Here is a 20718-nt window from a genome sequence, read left to right as displayed (position 1 = left end):
GATTATTTTACTTTGATTGGTGACTGGTTTTCAAATCACAGCTGAAATTTTTTTCCAATATGGTGAGGAGAATTTTTGAAACGGACATGAATGTACCTTTGAGGCACTATAGTGATTCAGGTACTGATATATTTTGACAATACATGTATAATTTCTGTCAATGTGAAGGTATTCTATTGACAAGCTGACAGCAAAAGAAGTCTTCTCTGTGACCCTTAACATCGTGCTGTGCATTGATGACACCTGCACCACAACTCCGGTACTGGATCACGTCTGGGTTCCCATACCTCTGTGCAACACCAACGTCAGCTCATTCACCTTGCCCGGTGATGGAACAGTGGAGGGATTTATACAAGAACTGGGTGGTCGCATTGGAGACTCTGCCATTGGCCTTGTAATGGAGAAATTTGGCCTGAGTGTGAGTGCATATTGGTTTCTAGGGTTGTCCCTGTCACGTGGATTGGAGAAACTCGTTATTAAGATGGAATCAGAACATCACGTGGCATGTTTTCTTAAACGTTGCTTGCCCGTATACAATTCAACACCATTTTTAAGGGGAATTTAATGATAACGTTCAACTGGCTGTGCTGTTGCACCGGCCTAACCCATAAGCACTATTTACCCGTATAATAACTGAGTTTAGGCCAGTGTCTGGTATGGTAAAAAATAACTAATGTTCGGGACTGTTTTCTGTCGTACACCTTCCCTTGATTACGCTACACTTTACAGGATTGCCTAATTCCTGGTTTATGCACACACGTTTTCGTTTTGTCTTTCGGGATATTTTCTTTGTCCTACAAAAAACACAAGATTAGGGCTCAAAGTGCACGTTTCAAGGTGCTCCCGTTATCCCCATAGTTCATTTCCTGCTTTCAAGATGTACTTAGTGTCAAGGAGTTAATTTATCTTACTTTTTTTGCCCGTACCCAACGTATATATTTATAAACACTGTATACTCATTGCTTATCCGAGAGCTTGCTGAATTATTCACAAGCTTACTCGGGAGGAACTCGAACCCACGACCTCCTGCTCATTAGTCCAGATGTCTTAAACTACTTGACCACCAAGCTTGCCAGGATCGGCTAACCAGTCCGATGCAGGTGTTGCGGTGGATACCGCAAACTATTTTCAAGATGCACTTTGCATTGGGGAGATATTAGTTTATATAACAGTTTTTTCGCAAGCTCTCTAACAAGCACTGAGTATACAATGTTTTTAAACATGAACTTTGGGTAAGGGCAAGAAATCGTAATATAAATTAAATTCTTGTGTTGAAATTTGTACCAAATAAATATCATTTAAACGTCAATTTGTGACGATTAGTAAATTTTGGAAATTTTCCCTTTTTGCGTAAATCCCGATATCTTTTTCAGGAAGTCATTGTTTGGTATCACTAAGGTACCCCAAAAGAAGCTTTTGGGGTACTTCCTACTTTGCTTGTCCCACGCAAGGTTTCTTAAACACACAGGCACAATTAGTAGACCAATTTTTGTAAAAAACCCCACCATCTGATATTTTAGTATGTTGTTTGTGCATACCACACTTCCAAGAGAAAGGTAAGCATGCGCGCATATAAAAGCCAGCATATATTAATTTTTGTGGCTATTTGGAGAGGTGAGCACATTACGATATTGTATCAACTGTTACCTCACTGTTATCAGATCTCATATTTATCCACTACAGCAATATCTACAGAGTGAACAGTGTGATAGAGGAACACCAGGCTCTTTAAAAAGTGGTAAGTTATGATTATCACATTGGTTAACTCATGCATGTTTAGTAGAAGGGGGGCTGTATCCCCACTGGGCAGAACTCGAAGAGACTGGAATTGCTTGGGTAAAATATAAATAACTTACATCGAGTCATTTGTTAGGTTGATTCTCAGCTTCCTAATTTCTAACATTTAAACTTGCCATTGCCTTTTGCCAAAACTTGTAGCTGATTAGGCTGCCTAGCCATTAGCTAGCTTGCTAGCTGTCGCTCTTGCTCTGTCATTGATTTCCTTCATTTGTTAGGTTTACCAGTCGCTGGTGATACCAATCTTCTAGACTTCCTCTGTTACTCTGTCACCAACTATCACTAACTGCCATTCTTGTTTTGATGTTCTCAGTTTCTTAGGTTGTCCGGCCCTTGATATTTATTACAAAGCTCCCTGACTTTCCCTCTTGTTATTTCTAATCTTTGTACTGTCATTGATTTCTTCCTTTCTTGTCCTTGATTTTCCCTCTAATTTAGGCTGTCCAGGAGTCGATGTAACCCAGCTTCCCGACTTCCTATCGTGCACCCTCACCGATTCCTGCCTGGGCATCCGATGCTGTCTGGAGATGGACTTCAAGATAACTACTCGCAGCATCAATACCTGGGTCATACTGGATCCCTGCAACTACAGCCTGTCAGTTGGTTTTGAGAAGTGGGAACGAAGCGTCACCTTGTTTCATTATCCTTTGGGAGATACCATTAAGGAGGTTGTGAATGACGTTCTGAAAATAAGGTATGTACAACAAATGAGGCTATCTTCATGTTTTAAATGTGGCAACAGTCTAAAATAAATCACTGCATCCAGCCGATCTAACGTCAGATTAAAAACAGACGCGGCTACCTCGCATCTTTCCAACGTGTAAGTTGAGCGCAACGTCCAAGGTTTAAAAATTTCATGCTGTTTTGTTGACATGGCAATGTATATATTTATCATGTAGATGGCGCGTGGCCAAGATCATTGAAGACAAGCAGTTTGAAGTAGACCTCTCCTTAGTCTTCTGTGTAGATGGAGCCTGTGACACTCTCACCGTGTTTTCAGCCAGTCGTCTTCCAATACCACTGTGCAACACTGAAGATTCATTTACTCTGCCTGGTACGGCTTGTAAATATTGGAATTGTGGAAATTGTTGTAGTAATATACAGAGTTAGTAAACAAGTTCTTCAACTTCGACACATTCACAGTGAGAAAAACAAGTGTAAAAAGGGCACAGTTCTTCTGAATTTCTACGCTCAAAAAGAGTTCTTCAACAGACCCTTGTTAAAATCTTTCCCAATTAAACAAAAGAGTCCACATACACCTGTATTCCGTGACGGTGGAAAAGAGAGACTAACACGTCTTGCTCTGAATTCATTTCGATTTTTCTTTCTCAAAATTTTGGTTCTCACTTTTTAATCACTCAGGTGATGGCACTGTATCAGGCTTCCTGGCTTACCTTGGAGGTAATATTGGCCAGTTTGCCATAGACGCTGCCTTACGCCATCTAAACATGACCGGCTTCCTCACAGGAATGGCGTGCTCCCGTCACAGACGAGGTTTGTGAAAATAGTTTCAGGCTTATACTGTTTTGTTTTTTTACTGCAGTTATTATTATAACAGTAGCGACCGTATAAGACCGTACCGTTTGTGTTATACTAAGGACTTGCTTGCAAAAGCAACTATCGGTCCAATCGAATTCGGCCAAATTTTATCATAATATCAGGGAATGCAGTGGCTGAACCATAAAGAGGACATTTGGGCACAAATTGGCAGGTGTGTTACCCTCTGGTCACTCACATCAACTTAATGTTACTCTCGCCCTTCACTTTTATAAATGCCAAACAATGGTTTGTTTTTGTCAATATTGCTTGGTGTTTCTGTGAAGATGTCTGTGCCAGTTCTGCTAGTTTTCTTGGCAACTGCTCCCTGATTGGTGAAACCTGCACGGAGCTGCGATGCTGCCTGGACCTGGACCTAAAGATAGCAGATGTTTCAGCAACGACGTGGTTCAAGTTTGACCCCTGCGACTTCACCTTCACGTTGGGCCTGGAGAAGTGGTCCTTCCATGGCTCTGTCTTCAGCTATCAGTGGGGTAGGCCTGAGAGGGGGTTGTCAGGCCCAAGATTTTCTAATGTCTCATTTTTGTAGACAAGCACAAGCGATAATGGCAGATAACCTGACATACAATGTTTACAGTGATATTGGTGCACTCCTCAGTAATTTGTTAGCATTATTCCCATTTCTTAATCTTTTTTGTCCCCTCCCCTGAGTCTGTCCTGTCTGAGAGCAGATTCAGCAGATGGATCCAGGAACTTGTAACTTTTGAACACTGATTTGTCCAATGTTTCTTCTCCGGTTGTTCTTGGCCGGAGATATTTCTGTCTGCCCAAATGCCATGCCAGTCTATCAAAGGTGGAATGCAAGATAATGCAAGTGCCTATAATTTTGCAGGTGGAAAGAGACGGGTAGAATGAGTTAAGCCAAACAAGGATGTTAAATGTGGCTAACTGCTGGATTTTAACCCTTGATCCTCTTGTCAAAAGTCTCAAAATTAGCACTAGACAACACTCATAAAACTAATTGTTCTGGATTTGCTCTTTTCATTGAAGCAGGAAATACATACGTGTAGAACTTGAATAATTGGCGTTTAAGTTGTAGATTTGGGAAATTAGGCACTTTTTGATATAAAAATAAGACAGACAAAACATGGGTGCGTCTACAAATCTTTATTTATGAATTAGAATTTTTCCTCTTCCAGCATCATTGGTACAAAAGCCTTAATTTCAATTTGACAGAACACATTACTCAAAGAAATATTTTGTTCTTTGTTTCAGGAGACGAGAGAACCGTTTCAATTACTTCAGGAATTAACTTGAGGTGAGGGGCCAAAGCACACCATGCTTTACAAATAATGGTCTAAAACCCTCCTTTGATTTGGTATTTGCATCAGATTTTATGCGCAATATGACGTTGCACAGTGTAAAGAGAGGTATTATTTTTACAATTTGTTTTGTTCTAGGTGAATTGTAAAACCTACTTTGACGTGAAAATACTTTATTATTTTGCCTCTTTGGAATGTTTCTTCCTGACTTTGGTATATTCACACTCACTGTTGGCATTATAAAAATAATCATACTTCTGCAAGTATGGCAATATATAGTTCCAAAACTAAAGCCCATACGGCCTGTGAAATATCTTGAAGAAAAGAAGACAATGGAAATGATATAATTGTTTGCTTGGTGGTGAAAATATGTACCGACAATGAGTGAATACCAGAAATCAATAGTTATGTGACTATTGCCTCTCATCCAGGTACTCTATTGACAAGCGGAATGACTCCAAAGAATTTGAGATGAATATGACTCTTGAATACTGCATTGATGGGCTGTGCAGTGACATTGACCTGCAGCATAACATACCCATCCCCGTGTGCAACCCAGGCTTCAGCAACTACAGCATTTCTGGTGGGTTAGATATCTTTGCACAAGAAACCCTTTATCAGTCCAACAAGGATGGTTGATCCACTTGCTGATTATGCAAGATCAAAACTTTCTTCCTTTCCCAATGTACAGCGAACCTTTATGACTTTATGACGCATATTTAATTGCTAAAAACCCAGTTTTCCTCTCATAAGTCACACATAATTGATATTTTCCTGTCTTCGATCCAGCTGATGGTTTTATAGAAACACTGTCAGGACAAGTCATCCAGGGAGCGTCGCTGGCGCTGTTATCACGACTCGGAATCAACCCAGAGTTTTTCAGCAGTCAACCATGTGTTAACCCCAGAGGACCCCAGTCCTATGGCAGTGAGTTCATTCTACATTACTACCTTAAGTGTCAACTCGTTATGGAACTCAATAACTGAATAGTGAATACGATAACACTACTTTATTTCTAAAATAGTTGAATTTTACCTTATTTATTAAAAGTGGTTGATGGTTGGATCTGGTTATCATATTGCAAAATTCTGGATATGAATCTCAGATAATTCAACAATACAAGCTGGAGTTCACCATTGTCCCAGCGTTGAGCTTCTAAATACTTAAGCTCCAGGAGGCATTGTGGCAATCTTCAAAACCTGCTTGAGCATAAAATGTTGCCAAGATATGAACAGTAGACATCTTAATTACAAATCACAGCATAACTTCAAAATATTCCAGATTGTCCCAGCATGCAGCTTCCCGGCACCTTAGCTACCTTGGCCCACTGCAGTATCATCAACAGTTGCTTTGGTGTACGGTGCTGCCTGGATGTGAGCCTTGGACCACTGAATCATGCATTCAGTACCTCTATGGTGATCAACCCTTGCCTGGGCAAGCTGACTCTAGAGTTCGGCAATTGGCAGCACAGCAAATCCCTCTCACAGCTCGATTTTGACATCAGTCATCAGATTGTCATTGGAAACTTTGTCAAACTTCGGTAAATGATTTTGTCACTTCTCTGATTTCGTAGAAACTAATGGTAAAAGACTTTTACCCAGAAAGGTCTACGTAGGTGTGAGTGACAACATTCTGTTTGTCATGTTGTCGTCAAACGTCAAAATTGTCGTTTCCCCCTGAACCATACTTGTTTCCGACGGCAAAGGCGATCACAAAAAACGGTTCCACCTGAAACATTATCCCCTGGTGTCGAACAATATCTGACCCCTCCCTGAGCCCCCTCCCCAATATACTCCCATCCCCTTTCCGAAAACTTCGTGGACGACTTGTTCCATCTTCAATATTGTAGCCATACTTTCGTCTTATTGGAAATTGTATAGTAGATCAAATCAATTATAACCAACTATCAGTGGTGGGTCTATGTTTGGAGTAGAATTTTCTAAATACGTGAGGAAACCTTTAAAAAAACTGATAAGTATTCTGATTACAAGATATTCACAACAGTCTTTGGCTACTGAATAACACACTTCGTAAGACCTCGTGTAATTTTAATCATCACACACTGTCTGAACTTTGTTAATCAGATCTGCGTTTTATTTTTCGTTTTTGGTTTTGTTTTTTAATCTATTGATGTGACTATGCAGATACTCTCTGGGGCTAGCAAACGGAGAAATATCAGTCAGCCTGTCTTTGGAAGCGTGCATCGATGGAAATTGCACTGGAGAAATCCGGATCTTGGATGACGCAGTATCCCCTCTTCCCATGTGCTACCCTAATGGGACCCTCTCCTGGAATACTTTACCACGTATGATTATCATTTCAAAAGCCTATTAATGCTTTATCATGAAATAAATCGCTACACAAAGGGAATGAACAATTGGTACGCACATTCAAGTACCCGTGGATGTCTTCTGCTTTGTTTCGTTTGGTTGGTTCTCCTGGTTGCGGTTTATTTTTGTTTTTTGTTTCATCTTGCCTCTATTGAAACATGATCCTGTGCATTAAATATCCAAAACATCGATGGAAATACAATCCCTCACAAGCTGCAGGCAAAGTGCATTCTCAGAGGACAGCCCAATATTCCATTTACGTTGTCAATATTTCAGAATTATTGAATTTGCTTCGTGCCTTAAGTTGCACGGGCATACAACTGAGGACCCACGGCAAGACAATAGAAGCGATGGCAAAATTTCTTTTGTTTTTATTTTTACCCGTATTACTCTTGTTGATAATTGCTTTCTTTACTCTAAGGAATAACTTCAATCTCTCAGCTGGGAAGCTTGGATGCTGGATTTCAGACTGTGGCTCAGGCCCTTGGCTTACCATCTCTTCTAATCTCAGCCTTACCGTGCCCTCCTGTATTCCAACCAAGACAGTCTGAAGGTAAGGGCTAGGACCGTGGATCCCTATATGTACTGTTTCCCCTCTTTAAACCAACGAATATTTCCTACAAAATACCAGCTGTATGATCATGTGACCATTCTTTTACTTTCTTTGGGCTACTCTGCCATAAGTTGCCCATGGGAAAAACCTGCCATTTCAGATTTGTACTGGTATAGGTTTGCCTCAATAAATAATTCATTTGTTCTTTTTTCCCCTTTAGAATGTCCGCATCTTCCCTCTCTGCCTACCCTTCAGTCGGGAGGTGTATGTCACTATTCAGATGCCTGCATAGGGGTGGAGTGCTGTCTTGTAGCAGACCTTGGTGTCACTAGTCGAACCTTGAGGGCATGGCTGACTGTTGACCCGTGTGATTTCAAGCTGAGTGTGGGGTTTGAAAACTGGAGTTACAATGTCACCCTTCTCAGGTATAACGCGACCAAAAATTATAATCAAGAGATTTACTCCGTATCAGAATGAGGGGCTTGTTACTACCTACAAGAGGCTCTGTGTCAGACAGCGCATTTGAAACAGTTTTATGCTATATGGTGATAAGTACATTTGAGTAGTTTTTATCTGAATGGACAAATTATCGTGCCATCTTTGTGTTGGTGTCTATTGAACTTTTGAAACCATCCCTATCTCTCACCACCATCGAGATGTTTTGCCTTTGGGAGTCTATGATTCGTGAAGTGCCATATTTTCCTTTATTAGACAACTGGGGGTACGGTTTGTTTTCCACTTTATCGCAGGGATCAGTGTTAGCTTTGATACCTTTGAGGGATCCCAGTAGTCTGAATTTCGATAACTTCCAAATATTGAAAATGATAAATCGTTGATATTTTAGCACTGAATACTTTTTTTCTTTTTACTTTCTCCAGTTACGCGTGGGGCCAGGTGACAGGAGAAAGGCTGAGTGATGCTGTCTTGCTCACTTTCATCGTCGATAAGACCGCTGACAATCGCAACTTTCTCCTCTCCCTCTCCATCCATCTCTGCATTGCAGGAGTCTGTGCTCCAGACATAGTCGTTCTCCAGGACTTCATGGCACCCATACCATTCTGCAATCAAAACGGGACGTTGGAGTGGGCTCAGGATTTGGGTACGTTTTGCAAACTTGATCTTGAAAAACGGAACTGACACAGAAACAGCAAGTTGAATTAAACTGGTTAACATTAAAATCTGTTTATCTAAGCCCCTCTCCATAAAGTATTTGTTCACTGAGATCCAACTTTATCCAACTCTATTATAAAAAAGTTAATGAAAGGCCTAATGGTTTTCCTGACTCTTATTACAATTACTGAATTTTTCCCTATGTTTCCAGGTGATGTTCGAGATTTGGCAAGTGGTCTAGTGGTGAACCGTCTTGGTGTCAGTGCTGATGTGCTCTTACCACAGGAATGCACTGGTCCACCGGAGCAGATCACACCAGGAAACACAGGCATGTTACGGATATTATATCAAAACTATATTCACTTGTGCCGCTTTAATTCATTGAGTTAATGGTTCAATTTTACCAATTTTAAATCCAGTAGGTGAAGCATTAAGATTAGAGGTTTTTGAAGGTACCTGCACTACGGCTGCTCACATGCCTCCCAATAAACTTTTTTCTTTTCTGAGCTATCCTGAAGTCAAGTCAACATCACGTCCTCGGATGTAGGTCATACACCAATGAGGGGTTGTCAAGTTTTCAATTGAAAAATATTTCTGTGTGAGCCATCACTTGAAAGTTTTTACTTGATTTTTAGATGTACTGACGCTTTTTTTTTAAATTGGACTTGTTACGGATTGGTGTTGGACCTGGCTTCTTATCAATCGGTTTGAATTGTCCTATTGTGGTTAGCAATTCATAAATACCTCAAGGTTGAGGCTGCACCCAAATCTGTTTTCTAGAGCTAGGTGTAGGTCTTCGCCCATTGGAAAATCCTGGCGCAAATTGGACAGCAGCCATAGCCCTGGAAGTCTGTATTCGTCACGAACTCGAGATTCACTTTCACCCAGTGCTTCAACATGAAAGGAAAAAAATTAAAAACAGATTACATTATTACAGGAAGTTGCAGTTCCCTTTCTCTACCATCATCCGTTGCGTCGTACTGCTCCCTGGATCAGTCATGTCTTGGGATCGGCTGCTGCTTGAACTTTGACCTGGGCATTGTCCAGAGGTCATTTTCCCTCTGGGCGAAGCTAGACCCCTGTGCTCAGACTTTCTCTTTTGGATTTGAGAAGTGGAGTCATGAAGAGGTGCTAGGCATTCAACTACTTCAGAGTAAGTGAGATGTCTCTTTTGGACGATTTCTTTTGTGTCTTGTTGAACAGTTGCAAAAAATTGTAGCGTTCGCGAGTGTCTCTATGGATTCATATCTTGACGAGAAATCGTGTCTCAGAATTCAAAACATACAAACACTGAGAGTGTTCCAGATCTCGACTGAAGGTAATCTTGGTGTAAGTCTTGGCCATGGGGCTCAACTGAATTTTCCATTACTGAAATGCAAGCACTGAACATTAATTGAATTAAATTCACAGTTTTTTCTCATTATTGTTAGCACTATCTTCTCATCAATGCATGTTCCCTAAGAATGACATTTCCTTGTAGGACTCTAACACAATGACGTCGTGCTTTTCTTACATTTGCGTTTTCCTTTAGCAGTGAGGCGAAAAACGATCCATTAAGCCCACATAGGAAATCGCACATGTGAATAAAACTTGATGTCATTATGTTTAATGACTGGTTGGCATGCAAGAATTCCCAATCCTATATCTGTGGAACGGTGATAGCCTGAAATTTCAAATACCTGTTTTATATACAAGTTTTAATGTTGCCTAACGCTTTTTTCATCAAGTGCGAATGTTCTACTCTTGATTTATATCTTATTATCTCACCAGCTCATTCCTTTGAGAAAAAGCTTGGAGTTGTAAAAATCAGGTAAGGTCAGTCTCACTAAACTAAGGACAGGCGTGTCGAGTAGGTTGGTGGAAAGTTATTTTGCCGGATGGAACACCCAGTCTTAATTTCACATTAGTTTGTAGTTGATACAGTCATATGTCCATGGCAATTATGTCCAGTCTGAAGGAAATCATAATAAATTCATAGGCGGATTAGATTATACAAACCAATGCCTTAACTCGTCACATGGCTCGTGACTTGATTATCTGCTCCACGTGGATAGGTTTGGTGAGCAAGAGACGATCAAGACACCAAAGCTTGCCGAGATCTTACCATGTTGTTCAGTCAATCATATTTTCCTATATACATTATATCTTCGTCCATTAAAGGTACAACATAGAGCGCCCACACAGTTCTGTCTATGATGTGGATTTGGACATCAGTCTCTGTTGGCGGGATACATGTAATGATCCTACCGTCATTCTCCAAGATGCCATGTTCTCAGGGTGTAGTGATCAAGATGGAGGCAGCAGCACAAGAAGGAGGAGAAGAAGCATCGAGGAACTGTGAGTATGGACTGAGCAATTCTACTTGTAAAAATCATCGGCCTATTTGAACCACTGCATTAAGTTCTTCAGAACGTATGTTTTGAAAAATACTGTCCTTAGGCAATTTCTTCAACTAATTGAAATCTTTGATGCAAACATGCGCCCAGGTCGAATCTTTTAAACGCACTCTCTGTTTGAAAATCTGCAGAACAAAAATTTCAGAAGTCGTCTTTAATGAGAAAGGTATGAATATTTCAGTGAAGCATTGTTTGTGAAACTCCCCTTTATCTATCGAAAAAACCAAACGTAGAGTTTGGGAGGTTGCATAGATTGATGGGTGGCTACATAGTTTTTACAGATTAATGATTACACTCTTCAAAGGCATTTCATATCATCAAGTCTGTTTCAAAAACTTGCTGCCCGATCTTCACTTTAATATATTTTCCGGTCCGTATGAATGTCAATCTTATTACTGATTTCTTTGTTCTGTTCCTGCACAGCGCCAGCGACTCTGCTGAGGGAACGGACAGCATGGAAGACCTCACAGCTAACGCTGTAGACAAGGCCAGGGACTATTTTAGGGCCATTCTTCAGGGAGACGCCAATTCGTATTCAGCGGAGGACAACATCATGACAAAGCTTCAGCCGGAAAAGGCTGTCAAGCCAAGTTAGTTGGACAGCATGTATAGTGTTCGTTTCAAATGAATTTCGAATCCACTTACTCAATTTTAAACAAAGTCCTAGTACCCTGGAAATTTTAAGGAATCCAGAACATGTTTAATCAGCAAAACACTTACGAGGCACCCCACAATAGTGATTTATGTTTTCCTTGCACTGTGCAAGATTCGAATTTTTTACCGGCATCATACACGTGCCAGCTCTCACGCACAGACGCTTATACTTATACTCCATGTCATACATGCGATTAAGCACGGAAACGGTATTAAGCACCTTAGCCTGGGTTGGATCAGAACCCAAAGTTGAAGAAAGAACCACTGTACCAGGGTGCCTCACAAGGCCAGCCTAGCTCCCCAGTAGAAGTATCAGTTCCTTTATTGCTTGGCTTTTACCTTGCAAGGCAGAGCTGAGTTTACAAAAATGCGAATACAAATGTACTTTTGTTATGGCAGGGGTTGCTGATTCGGGCACGGAAAGCCGTCGCTCTATGGCTCTTCTCATCTTCGGCGAGGAAGATGAAACTCGAGTTACAAGAAGAAGGAGAAGAGACCTCTCCGTCTCGTTGACTTCAGGTAGTGCCCAAAATGATGAGTGGATTATGAACGAGTGTTGATCAGTAATCTGGGGCTCTTGGGGCGTGTTTTTACAATCAAAACGTAACTAGTGCGATTATTGGTAGATAGTTACTTTCTTACTTATTTGGCATAATGATAGCTCATAAAATGTTTGGCTTATTTCCATTTGAGACTCTTTGTAGAAGAGCTGGAAGTATGGAGAATACATTTTCTTACAATTTTATAGGTAGGAGTAAAACTCTGGAACAATATGTTGAGGAAACCCAGAGAAATATGGTGGGGGACTGATAACCCAATCCACGTACTGGCGTATTACCCTGATTCAAAGCAGGTCACTGGGTATAAAGGTGAGGAAAGCTACTCAAGCGATTACCCTCTTCCTCTAGTAATCGATGACATTTGAAGTGGTTTCTATTGTATTTTCCCAGGGGGAGAGAGTTTGTTTGGTATCAGTCTGGCACCTGGCGCTGACTCAGACACGTGGCAGGGAAATATCATCATCGGTGGAGGCTTAACACGTAGGTAGAAAATATACAAAAAGTTGAAGCCAGTAAAAGGATGCCAAAGAATTATTGTAGAGATGGAGGTTACCCTTTTTGTTCGTATGCTTTTAGAACAACATTCAGAAAACATGGGATTGGGGCTAGCTGCTTAATTTGTTCATGACTTCCTGTGGTTACGCTGCGTCACATTCACCCGAAAGGAATGGAAAGAAATCTTCGGCACTGTCAATAAAATGTCCAGCAGAATTTCAACTCGTTTTGAGTTTGCCTCTAATTCATGACAGTGATGAAAGATGACGTTGAAAGGTTTATATTAGGCCATTTTGAATTTTGACTGAGTCATACACTTGACCTGTTGCTGAGCAAAGATATTGAAACTTAATAAGCATTTTGAAATCGGGGACAAGTACTAAGAGAACGTTTGCAAGTTAATTCTTAAAAATACTACAAAATGCACATTAATTTTATTTAACCATTTGAAGGGTATTCGGAGAATTTTCATGTCAGTTAAAACGTGCGTACTTACAAGTAACAGTATCTGTGATGTCATTCCTGAGCGCAACCTCAATATCGCTTTTATTGCAGCTCCACATTTGCCAGAGGTCGGCACAATGTATAAAAATGCGCTGTCTCAAGTTTTCCTCCATTGGTGACTTCTTGGCTTCAGGCCCTGACAGCAAAGTTATCTCAAAATTATGTTCCTACAGCAAAATTTTCATGTCAAATCGGATGACAAAACCCCTTACAAAGAGCACTATCGTATTTGGGTTACGTTGCTGAAACGGTGCCTCAAGAAAGAACATGGACGAGTTTAAATATTTTAAATGTAAAAAATGCACTCGCCAATGCATTTAACCAATGAGGTATATCAACTTATTTATTGAATCACTGTTTGGACATCAATTTTGGACATCTGACCTTCAACAGAGAAGGGTCTTGATGCTCTCGGTCAGCGCATCACCAATATGACCATTGGGGAGTTGGAAGCAATGCTGGATCTTCAGAACATCGACCCTTTCACTGTGGTTGAGCTGATGAAAGATCTACGTGCTCTCTTCAGGACCTTTGTGAGTCAGATTTGGCTTCGAAGAGGAAATACCTACCCTAGCAAAGAAGCATTCATGGGTACAAAAGTGTTGCCTCGTGTTTTTGGTGGAAGCTCGTGAATTTCTGTACCATCTTTGACCTGGACACGAATTAAACATCCGTTTACGAAAAGCTTCAATGCCCGTTACGATTTAATTGCAAAGCCTTGATAAAAGACTAACGAAGAAGAACTGGGTTTTGAGGCTGATTACTTGCATAATGGGACCCATTGTAAGCTAAAGTTTCTTCAGATTTTTCTATTAATTTCTGCAAAGAGAATTTAGAAATTCTACTTATATATTGCAGATTGAAGAGTTTATTGACGTCGTCATTAACGGCAAGGCAGGGGACGACTTTGCACAGTTTGATGTCGTCTTAAGCGGGACAATTCCCTTCCCCAGGAGGCATGCCAAGTTGTTTCCCCCTCTTCGCTGGGGAATACCAGTCGGTGGATTTATCTACCTGGAATTCAGTAAGTTTCAACTTTTTTTTTCCAAAGACATGTAATACAGAACTGCTGCAAACGGCTTGCTGACTACACTGACCTAAAATACAAATCTCAAAACATGGAGGGCCTGATGTTTTGATCCTAGCAGAATTTTTTCCTCATTTTGCCATTGAGAAAGATTCTGCTAGGATCAAAAAATCAGGTCCTCCATATTTTGAGTTTTTTCTCATGAAAAGTTCATTTTGGGGTTTTTTAGATACACATTTTGTGCAACTAAGTTTATATTCCTCTTAAAGATATATTAAACCTATATGACACTTTCTTTGGTCAATTTCATGGAAAAGTGTGCCTTCTTCAGACAATGCGTCTTGCTTTTCTGTACAACTGAAGGTATTAGTGCACAGTGGTTTTTCACTCACTCATCAATTCAAACAATTCAAACAATTTAACAAGGCTCTGGAACTTATTTAGAGTCCTCATGGGTTTTCAGTTTGGCTACAGAAAGACATTGGATGCATTGGCATAAGCTCATAATTATTGATCCCCGTGAATGACGGCGCCCTCTATTGACAGTTATTTCAAATTCTGGAAAGAGCACCCACGCATGCACCCCGTGGCCATACCGCAGTCAGTTTGGAAAAAAATCTGTGATCTTTTTAATAGATGATCAGCTAAGTTTGGAAGTGATATCATTGAGCATTTGTATTTCATTGCAACATAATAGGAAAGAAAGGGGGAAACGATGAAAAGAATTTATGTTACTTCATTTCACTTTCACTTAATGTTTTTTTAATTTATTGATTTTTTAAAATAAAATACAATGATTTTTTCCCTTTTTTGAGAGGTATTGTTTCAATCAAGCAAGTTCCTCACTTGGGCTGAGTCCCTCTTTTGAACAAGTTGCCTGTTTCCAGTGACTCTCTTTTCCATTCAATCCTGTTTTCAATTCTTCCAGCTACGCTTTTATGTCCGATTTTTTACATGGTTGCTGGAGCTGCTCGTTTGGAGAGGCCGTATCATTTCTCGGATTTCAGAGCCCAGGGTCCTTCCTAAAGGCATTTAAATACTTCAGTGGTTGTCCCCCAGTGTCTACAGTTCGTACAACCCGCAAATAGCGAGGGGGGCCTCATTTCCCAGACTGTTTAGATTGGGGGGGGCCTTGCCACGTGCCCACCAAGCCACAACACTCCCCAACCAAAATAACACTTCAAAGGTAGCCGAAACAGGCCTCTGACAAGTTCCTGACAGCTGTCAACAGTGATAATAAAACATTCCACTGCGGGCCCAGCCACCGTCTTCGTAAATTATCCCCAGTATAACACATGAGGCCAGTTAACACGCAGTCCTATGGGAATTCGCTGGATGGAGGCTGGCTAGATTTTTAAAAATTGTTTGGCCAGGGGAGGCCCTGGCTTTAAAGTGACTAAATGAACTGGGGTAGGGTATAACATATGGTTTTAGCATTTGGACGAAAATAAAATTACACCCTTAAAGGCGCCAGTGGCCTCTATAGGAGAGGCTGTTTCCTCTACCAAAAAGTAATATTCATTGGGTTACTGTTCCCTCAGTGCGTTCTTAACCAGAGAGGTGAGGGTATGTAATTATGTATGTATTTTGCTGGCGATCTCAATGAAATTGGCCTCTTTTGTTCAACCCATGATTTTCCTTTCAAGTTTTTTCGATTATCTTCCTGTCCATGGAGGTACCTGTAATGCTTCCGTGTTCTGCCATGAATTCTATCTGCCAAAAAAACCCATAATTTTAATTTTCAGTATGATTTATTTCTCAAACGTCTTTTTAATCAACATTTCCATAGAATGATGTTTCTGCCCCCCCGGAACTACTGCACTGTTTGATTAATCACCGTTCAGACTGTGAACCTAAAGTTTACTTTCTCAGTGGCTTAAAAATCTAAATGATTGCATTTTGTTCCATTGAAACTGCTTTAACGTAGGATGTGTATGCTCCAATTGATATTGTCGTTTTGCTCAAGAAATATAACATCTGCTTAAGCTTAATAAAACTGAAAAAGAAACAAAACCCTTTAAAAACGGTGAAGCAAGCACTGCAGTCAGTTTAATTGAGACACAAAGTGGGGGATTCAACGACTAAATTAAAATACGCCTACATGCGTCGGCCCATTACGACATTTCTCTCAAAAACTTTTGGAACCTTTGGAAATATCTTTTTAATCCAGACTACTCTAGTGAGAATCGAGCCCACGATCTCCTTTTAACCAGTGCAGACATCTGAAGAACACAACCTTTGTAGGCTTGGTCAGGATCAGCTGCCCAGTGTGAATTCATTATTGCCTGGAGTAGTCAGCCAGAAACAGTCATTTGCTCAGTTTTAGATAAAGCTATTCTAGTGGCTCTATGTTCAGTTGTCCAATTATGTTTTATAAAGCCCATTGGGAGCAACAGTACACAAACATGCTGAGCACCACTGCTCCCATTATAAGTTAGTACGTGCGTTGTATATCTTTGAGCAACGCGTGTGGGTAACAAACAATGTTAACGTGTGCAATTTCAAAATCGACCTTTAACTTGGTATGAGTTGACCTCTACTGCATATTTTTCCTTCTTTTGTTTCAGGTATTGATGCCGGAGGTTTCTTTGATATGGAGATTCCGGTGTCAGTCGCCCTTGTATCCATGAAAGCAACGGTACTGGATGAATTTTTCCTGCAGTTGTATCTCGATAAATGTTTTTGTAATAATATATCACGAACATGACTTGTTTTGTGCATTTAACATAATTTTTCAATGGGCACTCACCTCGCTGCTTGTCGGATCCCTTATCTTTCCTAAAAAAACATCTTTGCTCCCTTGGGAGTACCCATCTTTGTGCAGCTAATTGCTAATTTAGAGATTACCTCACTGTTTAAACGACCTGTTGAAACAGTTCAAAATACAAGTACTTCAAATACAAAAAAATGCAATACAACTCTGCGTGAGTTGTCAAATGAAAGTTAACAAAAGTAAATATAAAAGTGAACATTTTACCTGCTAATTTGAATTCATTTTGAAAGTTAATCATCACACACAACTGTAATTGGCATCTGATGCTGTTTTAATCTGGCCAGTTTGTTTCCTGCTATATTTAACAACCAACTCTAACTTGTTCTTTTCGGAATTCAGCTTTGAATTTGTGTGGAACAATAATGCACAAACAGCGCACGAGGTTTTAGCCGACTGCAAAACTTCGGTCTTAGTTGTCCAAGACCCATGTGACATCTCCTCACTGGATTTCTTTTTTCACTGCTTAGAAACAACTTAAAGTTATTAAGTAATGGATAATTTGAATGGTTTGTTATCTCCCTAGGCTGGAATAATACCAATGGTTGGCGCATATGTAAGAGGTAGTGTCTCCATCGGGTTTGTCCTTCATGGGGAGTTGGAACTGATCGCCGATGTGCTCCACACTAAGTTCCCAACAGTAGCTGAAATTCTGTTTTCCAAGTTCCCGCTGGATGTTGGGTAAGTGGGGGCGTCTGGCATTGGATATGCAGTAGGCTTAACAAGCAAGAGTTTCTTGGATCTGAGAGTTTGGTGGATCTGAAGAACAATTGCTCACGCATACCTTTCTTTGTGTAGACTTCCCTTTGTTTTTGTATTGTTAATTCCGAAGAACCACCCTCTTGGACTCTGAGCCCTCTTTTAACCTGAGCAATTTTTCTCTCAATGTTGCTGCACACAATCCACACCGAAGAATATCACTACATAGGTGAAACTCTTTCAGAAATTGGGAAATATTTCACACCTCCACAATGTAAAGTTAACCCAACGTGCCAGCCGCTGTTCTCTGTTTGTCTTCTAGAGCCCACTATTTGAAAACATCAAGCTGACCTGTTCTTAGAAAAATCCACATCACAAAACAAACACTTTCCTTTGTTTGCTCGTGGGGTATATCATTTGTTCTCGCGTACAAGAAGTCAGTGTGTAAAACACATTTTCCAAAGCGCTCCTATTTTAATCATATTTTTCCTGCGTTGAAGTTTCAGCCAAATAGTCCATGCATAAAATAGTCCCTTAGTGAGAGACAAGTGTTATTTTGAAATTCCTCTATTATATCTTTTGAATCAATTCCAAAAACCTGAATTTGTTTTGTGAATTGTTACGGGGTATCGCTGAAGTCTTATGGAAAACTTTCTTTCACTCAAGCACCCTACAAAGCACTGCAGTAAATGCACGCACATTGTACTTAATTGATTCTACTGAAAAGTATCCCAATTCTTAATTGCCAAGCATGGCAATCCAAAAAAATGTCCTTTCTGCTTAGAAAACCAGATGTGATGTGAATATAGTTAGAGATTGGAATCGCTTGGAATTATAGTTTGTTTATTCGATCGTGAGGACCGTAGAAAATTACTTAAATACCCCTTTCTCTTTCCCCTATTCAGGGTAAAACTGGACATTGAAATGATTCCCCTAATAATCCGTCTGCGAGCTAAGGTGACACTGAAAATCCCCCTCTTTGGGCGAAAAACCTTGTTTTCAGCGGATCTGTGGCGTTATCAGGCTCCAGCAATACACGGAAACATATTTGATATTCACACCAGGCAACCAGATAAATCGCCCCCAGAGATTGAAGAATACTCCACACCAGTGGTAAACTGTTCAACCTTGTCTTAAATTACACATAAGAGAGCACTTTGTGTTGTTTTATTTTGCATTTGGTAAATCAGGGTGTTTAGGTTTAATTATGTTCTAATTTCGGCCGGCACACGTATTACCGGTGGTCTTTTAACCCCAGAATGATATTAATTAATAGTTCCTACGGGGCACATCGGTGAACTCTCTCCCTGCAAGAGAGTGAAAACCACTCAAAAATGCATGTTTCACTGTCCCCAGGAGCCATTCAAGAAAACCTCGGGAAAAAACTCGTCATTTATACTGATTTCCACTCATTTAGCGTGGTTTTCACTCTTTTGGAGTGGATTTATAAAGGATTTGTTTTTTTTAGAGTGACCTTTCATTGTTTCGCCTTCACAGAGTACGCTGCACAGCAATACATTTCTGAGAAATGGAAATGTCTGATTCTCTCAAAACTCCTGCTCTTCTTCATTTATGTTCCCCTATAAGGGTGGGTTGACCAGGAATATTGTAGTCGGCAAGAATGCCTGCGGTGTTGAACAGGTTCCTGGACTGGACTACACGGAGCCGGCCTTTCAGCTTGAGATAGTAGCATTCGACGACAAGAGCTTGGTAACGTTCTTCTACCAGGTTGGGACAGCCCCTGGAGCCAGTGACGTGGTCTCCAATACCGAGTTTGGAGGACCGTCAGCGATCATTACGCAAGTATGGAGTTACCTGAGCTAGAAGCATTCATGATTTGCGCGATTTTGTAGAATGGTAAATTTGATAACACGGCTCAGACTTTCTGGGGCACCGTTTTGTGTTTTCACCCCAAGAAAAAGCAAACAGCCATTAACTTGGGATCAATCAACGTTTCTGTGGCAGATTAAGACGATTTTTTTGCTGTAAATTGTGTTACTGTAAAGATGTTTTTGAAAACTTAATGCGCACAAGTTCATCTTAAATACGAAATTAACATAGGGTCTGAAGCAGACCCGTTCCTGCATTTGTGCTGTATGCTTGTATTTATCAACTTCACGTAATCAGTGACCCTAAAAGACTGTACCTTACCCCAATCCGCCTTTACAGCGTTCTGGATCTCTCACACAGATTACATTTTTGTAGGTTTTTAGAAGAGCAGAGATTTAACCCAAAAAAAGCGTCCTCGAGATTTTCCATTGAAATGCTACTTGTTTTTACTTTGCACCTAGTGCCTGCACAAACCATATTTTAGGACTTTCCTTACAAAATGTGTAACTAATAAGCAATACTTTGTAATAGACTCTACTTGGAGGACATCCCCTCCACTTCACTGTTTATGCCATCAACAACGGAGGAGGCTCCTCAACGGCAACCTGCAGCCTCCCGACCTTTGACATCACCCTTCCGACGGGCCGCATCACGCCAGACTTCACCTCTACCAGCCACCCGCACGTACTGCGCGCCTCGGCCGTGGTGTACGACGACTCGGTCATTTTGGTGCAAAAGGAAGGCGTTGGGTTTGGGCCTGAAATCTGGGGTGATCAAATCGTACCGTGGCACACCATCAATATTACAGAGAGGCAGCAGCTAGGTTATTCAGGTAAGCAGGATGTGCAAGAGATCATTCTAGCCTAGTAACATGTTCATTGCGCCCAAAATTAGCAAATAGGCTGATTCTTATATTTTACAACAAAAAATTGATATCCTATCCCAGCTTTTGGTTTTGCTCCCAAGAATATTTTTAAATACAGAAAAACTTTCTTCCAAAAGGGTATCACAGCTGACCAACAAAAATTAGAAGACGAAAAAAGGGACATGGATCCACATTTAATTTGACAAATGTTCGTACGGCTAGTACTCACACCATTCACACTTAAAGCCTGAATTTGGCATAAACGTTACCAGATGTCTCCAAAATATCAAATGAATCAGATATGTATGC

The 20718-nt window shown here is 40.5% G+C and overlaps 1 protein-coding gene across 1 annotated transcript in view; it reads left to right on the top strand.

The window, feature by feature from the left end:
• LOC110988093 (uncharacterized) overlaps positions 1–20718 on the top strand; it is a 104554-nt gene that overhangs the window by 44816 nt on the left and 39020 nt on the right. The window contains exons 53-80 of the mRNA XM_087145536.1: positions 169–418; positions 1684–1738; positions 2236–2491; positions 2697–2851; positions 3160–3291; positions 3621–3827; positions 4570–4612; positions 5048–5199; positions 5406–5543; positions 5898–6156; positions 6761–6921; positions 7368–7499; positions 7720–7924; positions 8378–8598; positions 8821–8937; positions 9547–9762; positions 10380–10419; positions 10770–10946; positions 11429–11595; positions 12059–12178; positions 12610–12699; positions 13612–13751; positions 14077–14242; positions 16813–16883; positions 17542–17696; positions 18620–18827; positions 19302–19517; positions 20076–20376. Of these exons, the coding sequence (XP_087001662.1) occupies positions 169–418; positions 1684–1738; positions 2236–2491; positions 2697–2851; positions 3160–3291; positions 3621–3827; positions 4570–4612; positions 5048–5199; positions 5406–5543; positions 5898–6156; positions 6761–6921; positions 7368–7499; positions 7720–7924; positions 8378–8598; positions 8821–8937; positions 9547–9762; positions 10380–10419; positions 10770–10946; positions 11429–11595; positions 12059–12178; positions 12610–12699; positions 13612–13751; positions 14077–14242; positions 16813–16883; positions 17542–17696; positions 18620–18827; positions 19302–19517; positions 20076–20376 (4550 nt within the window). The remainder of the gene's footprint in view (positions 1–168; positions 419–1683; positions 1739–2235; positions 2492–2696; positions 2852–3159; positions 3292–3620; positions 3828–4569; positions 4613–5047; positions 5200–5405; positions 5544–5897; positions 6157–6760; positions 6922–7367; positions 7500–7719; positions 7925–8377; positions 8599–8820; positions 8938–9546; positions 9763–10379; positions 10420–10769; positions 10947–11428; positions 11596–12058; positions 12179–12609; positions 12700–13611; positions 13752–14076; positions 14243–16812; positions 16884–17541; positions 17697–18619; positions 18828–19301; positions 19518–20075; positions 20377–20718) is intronic.

This window comes from Acanthaster planci, linkage group LG14 (genome assembly GCF_054643075.1).
Source record: "Acanthaster planci isolate LZ-2023a linkage group LG14, COTS_SCS, whole genome shotgun sequence".
Lineage (NCBI taxonomy): Eukaryota > Metazoa > Echinodermata > Asteroidea > Valvatida > Acanthasteridae > Acanthaster > Acanthaster planci.
Note: the sequence above shows the minus strand (reverse complement) of the source record. Positions and strands in the feature narration are given on the sequence as shown.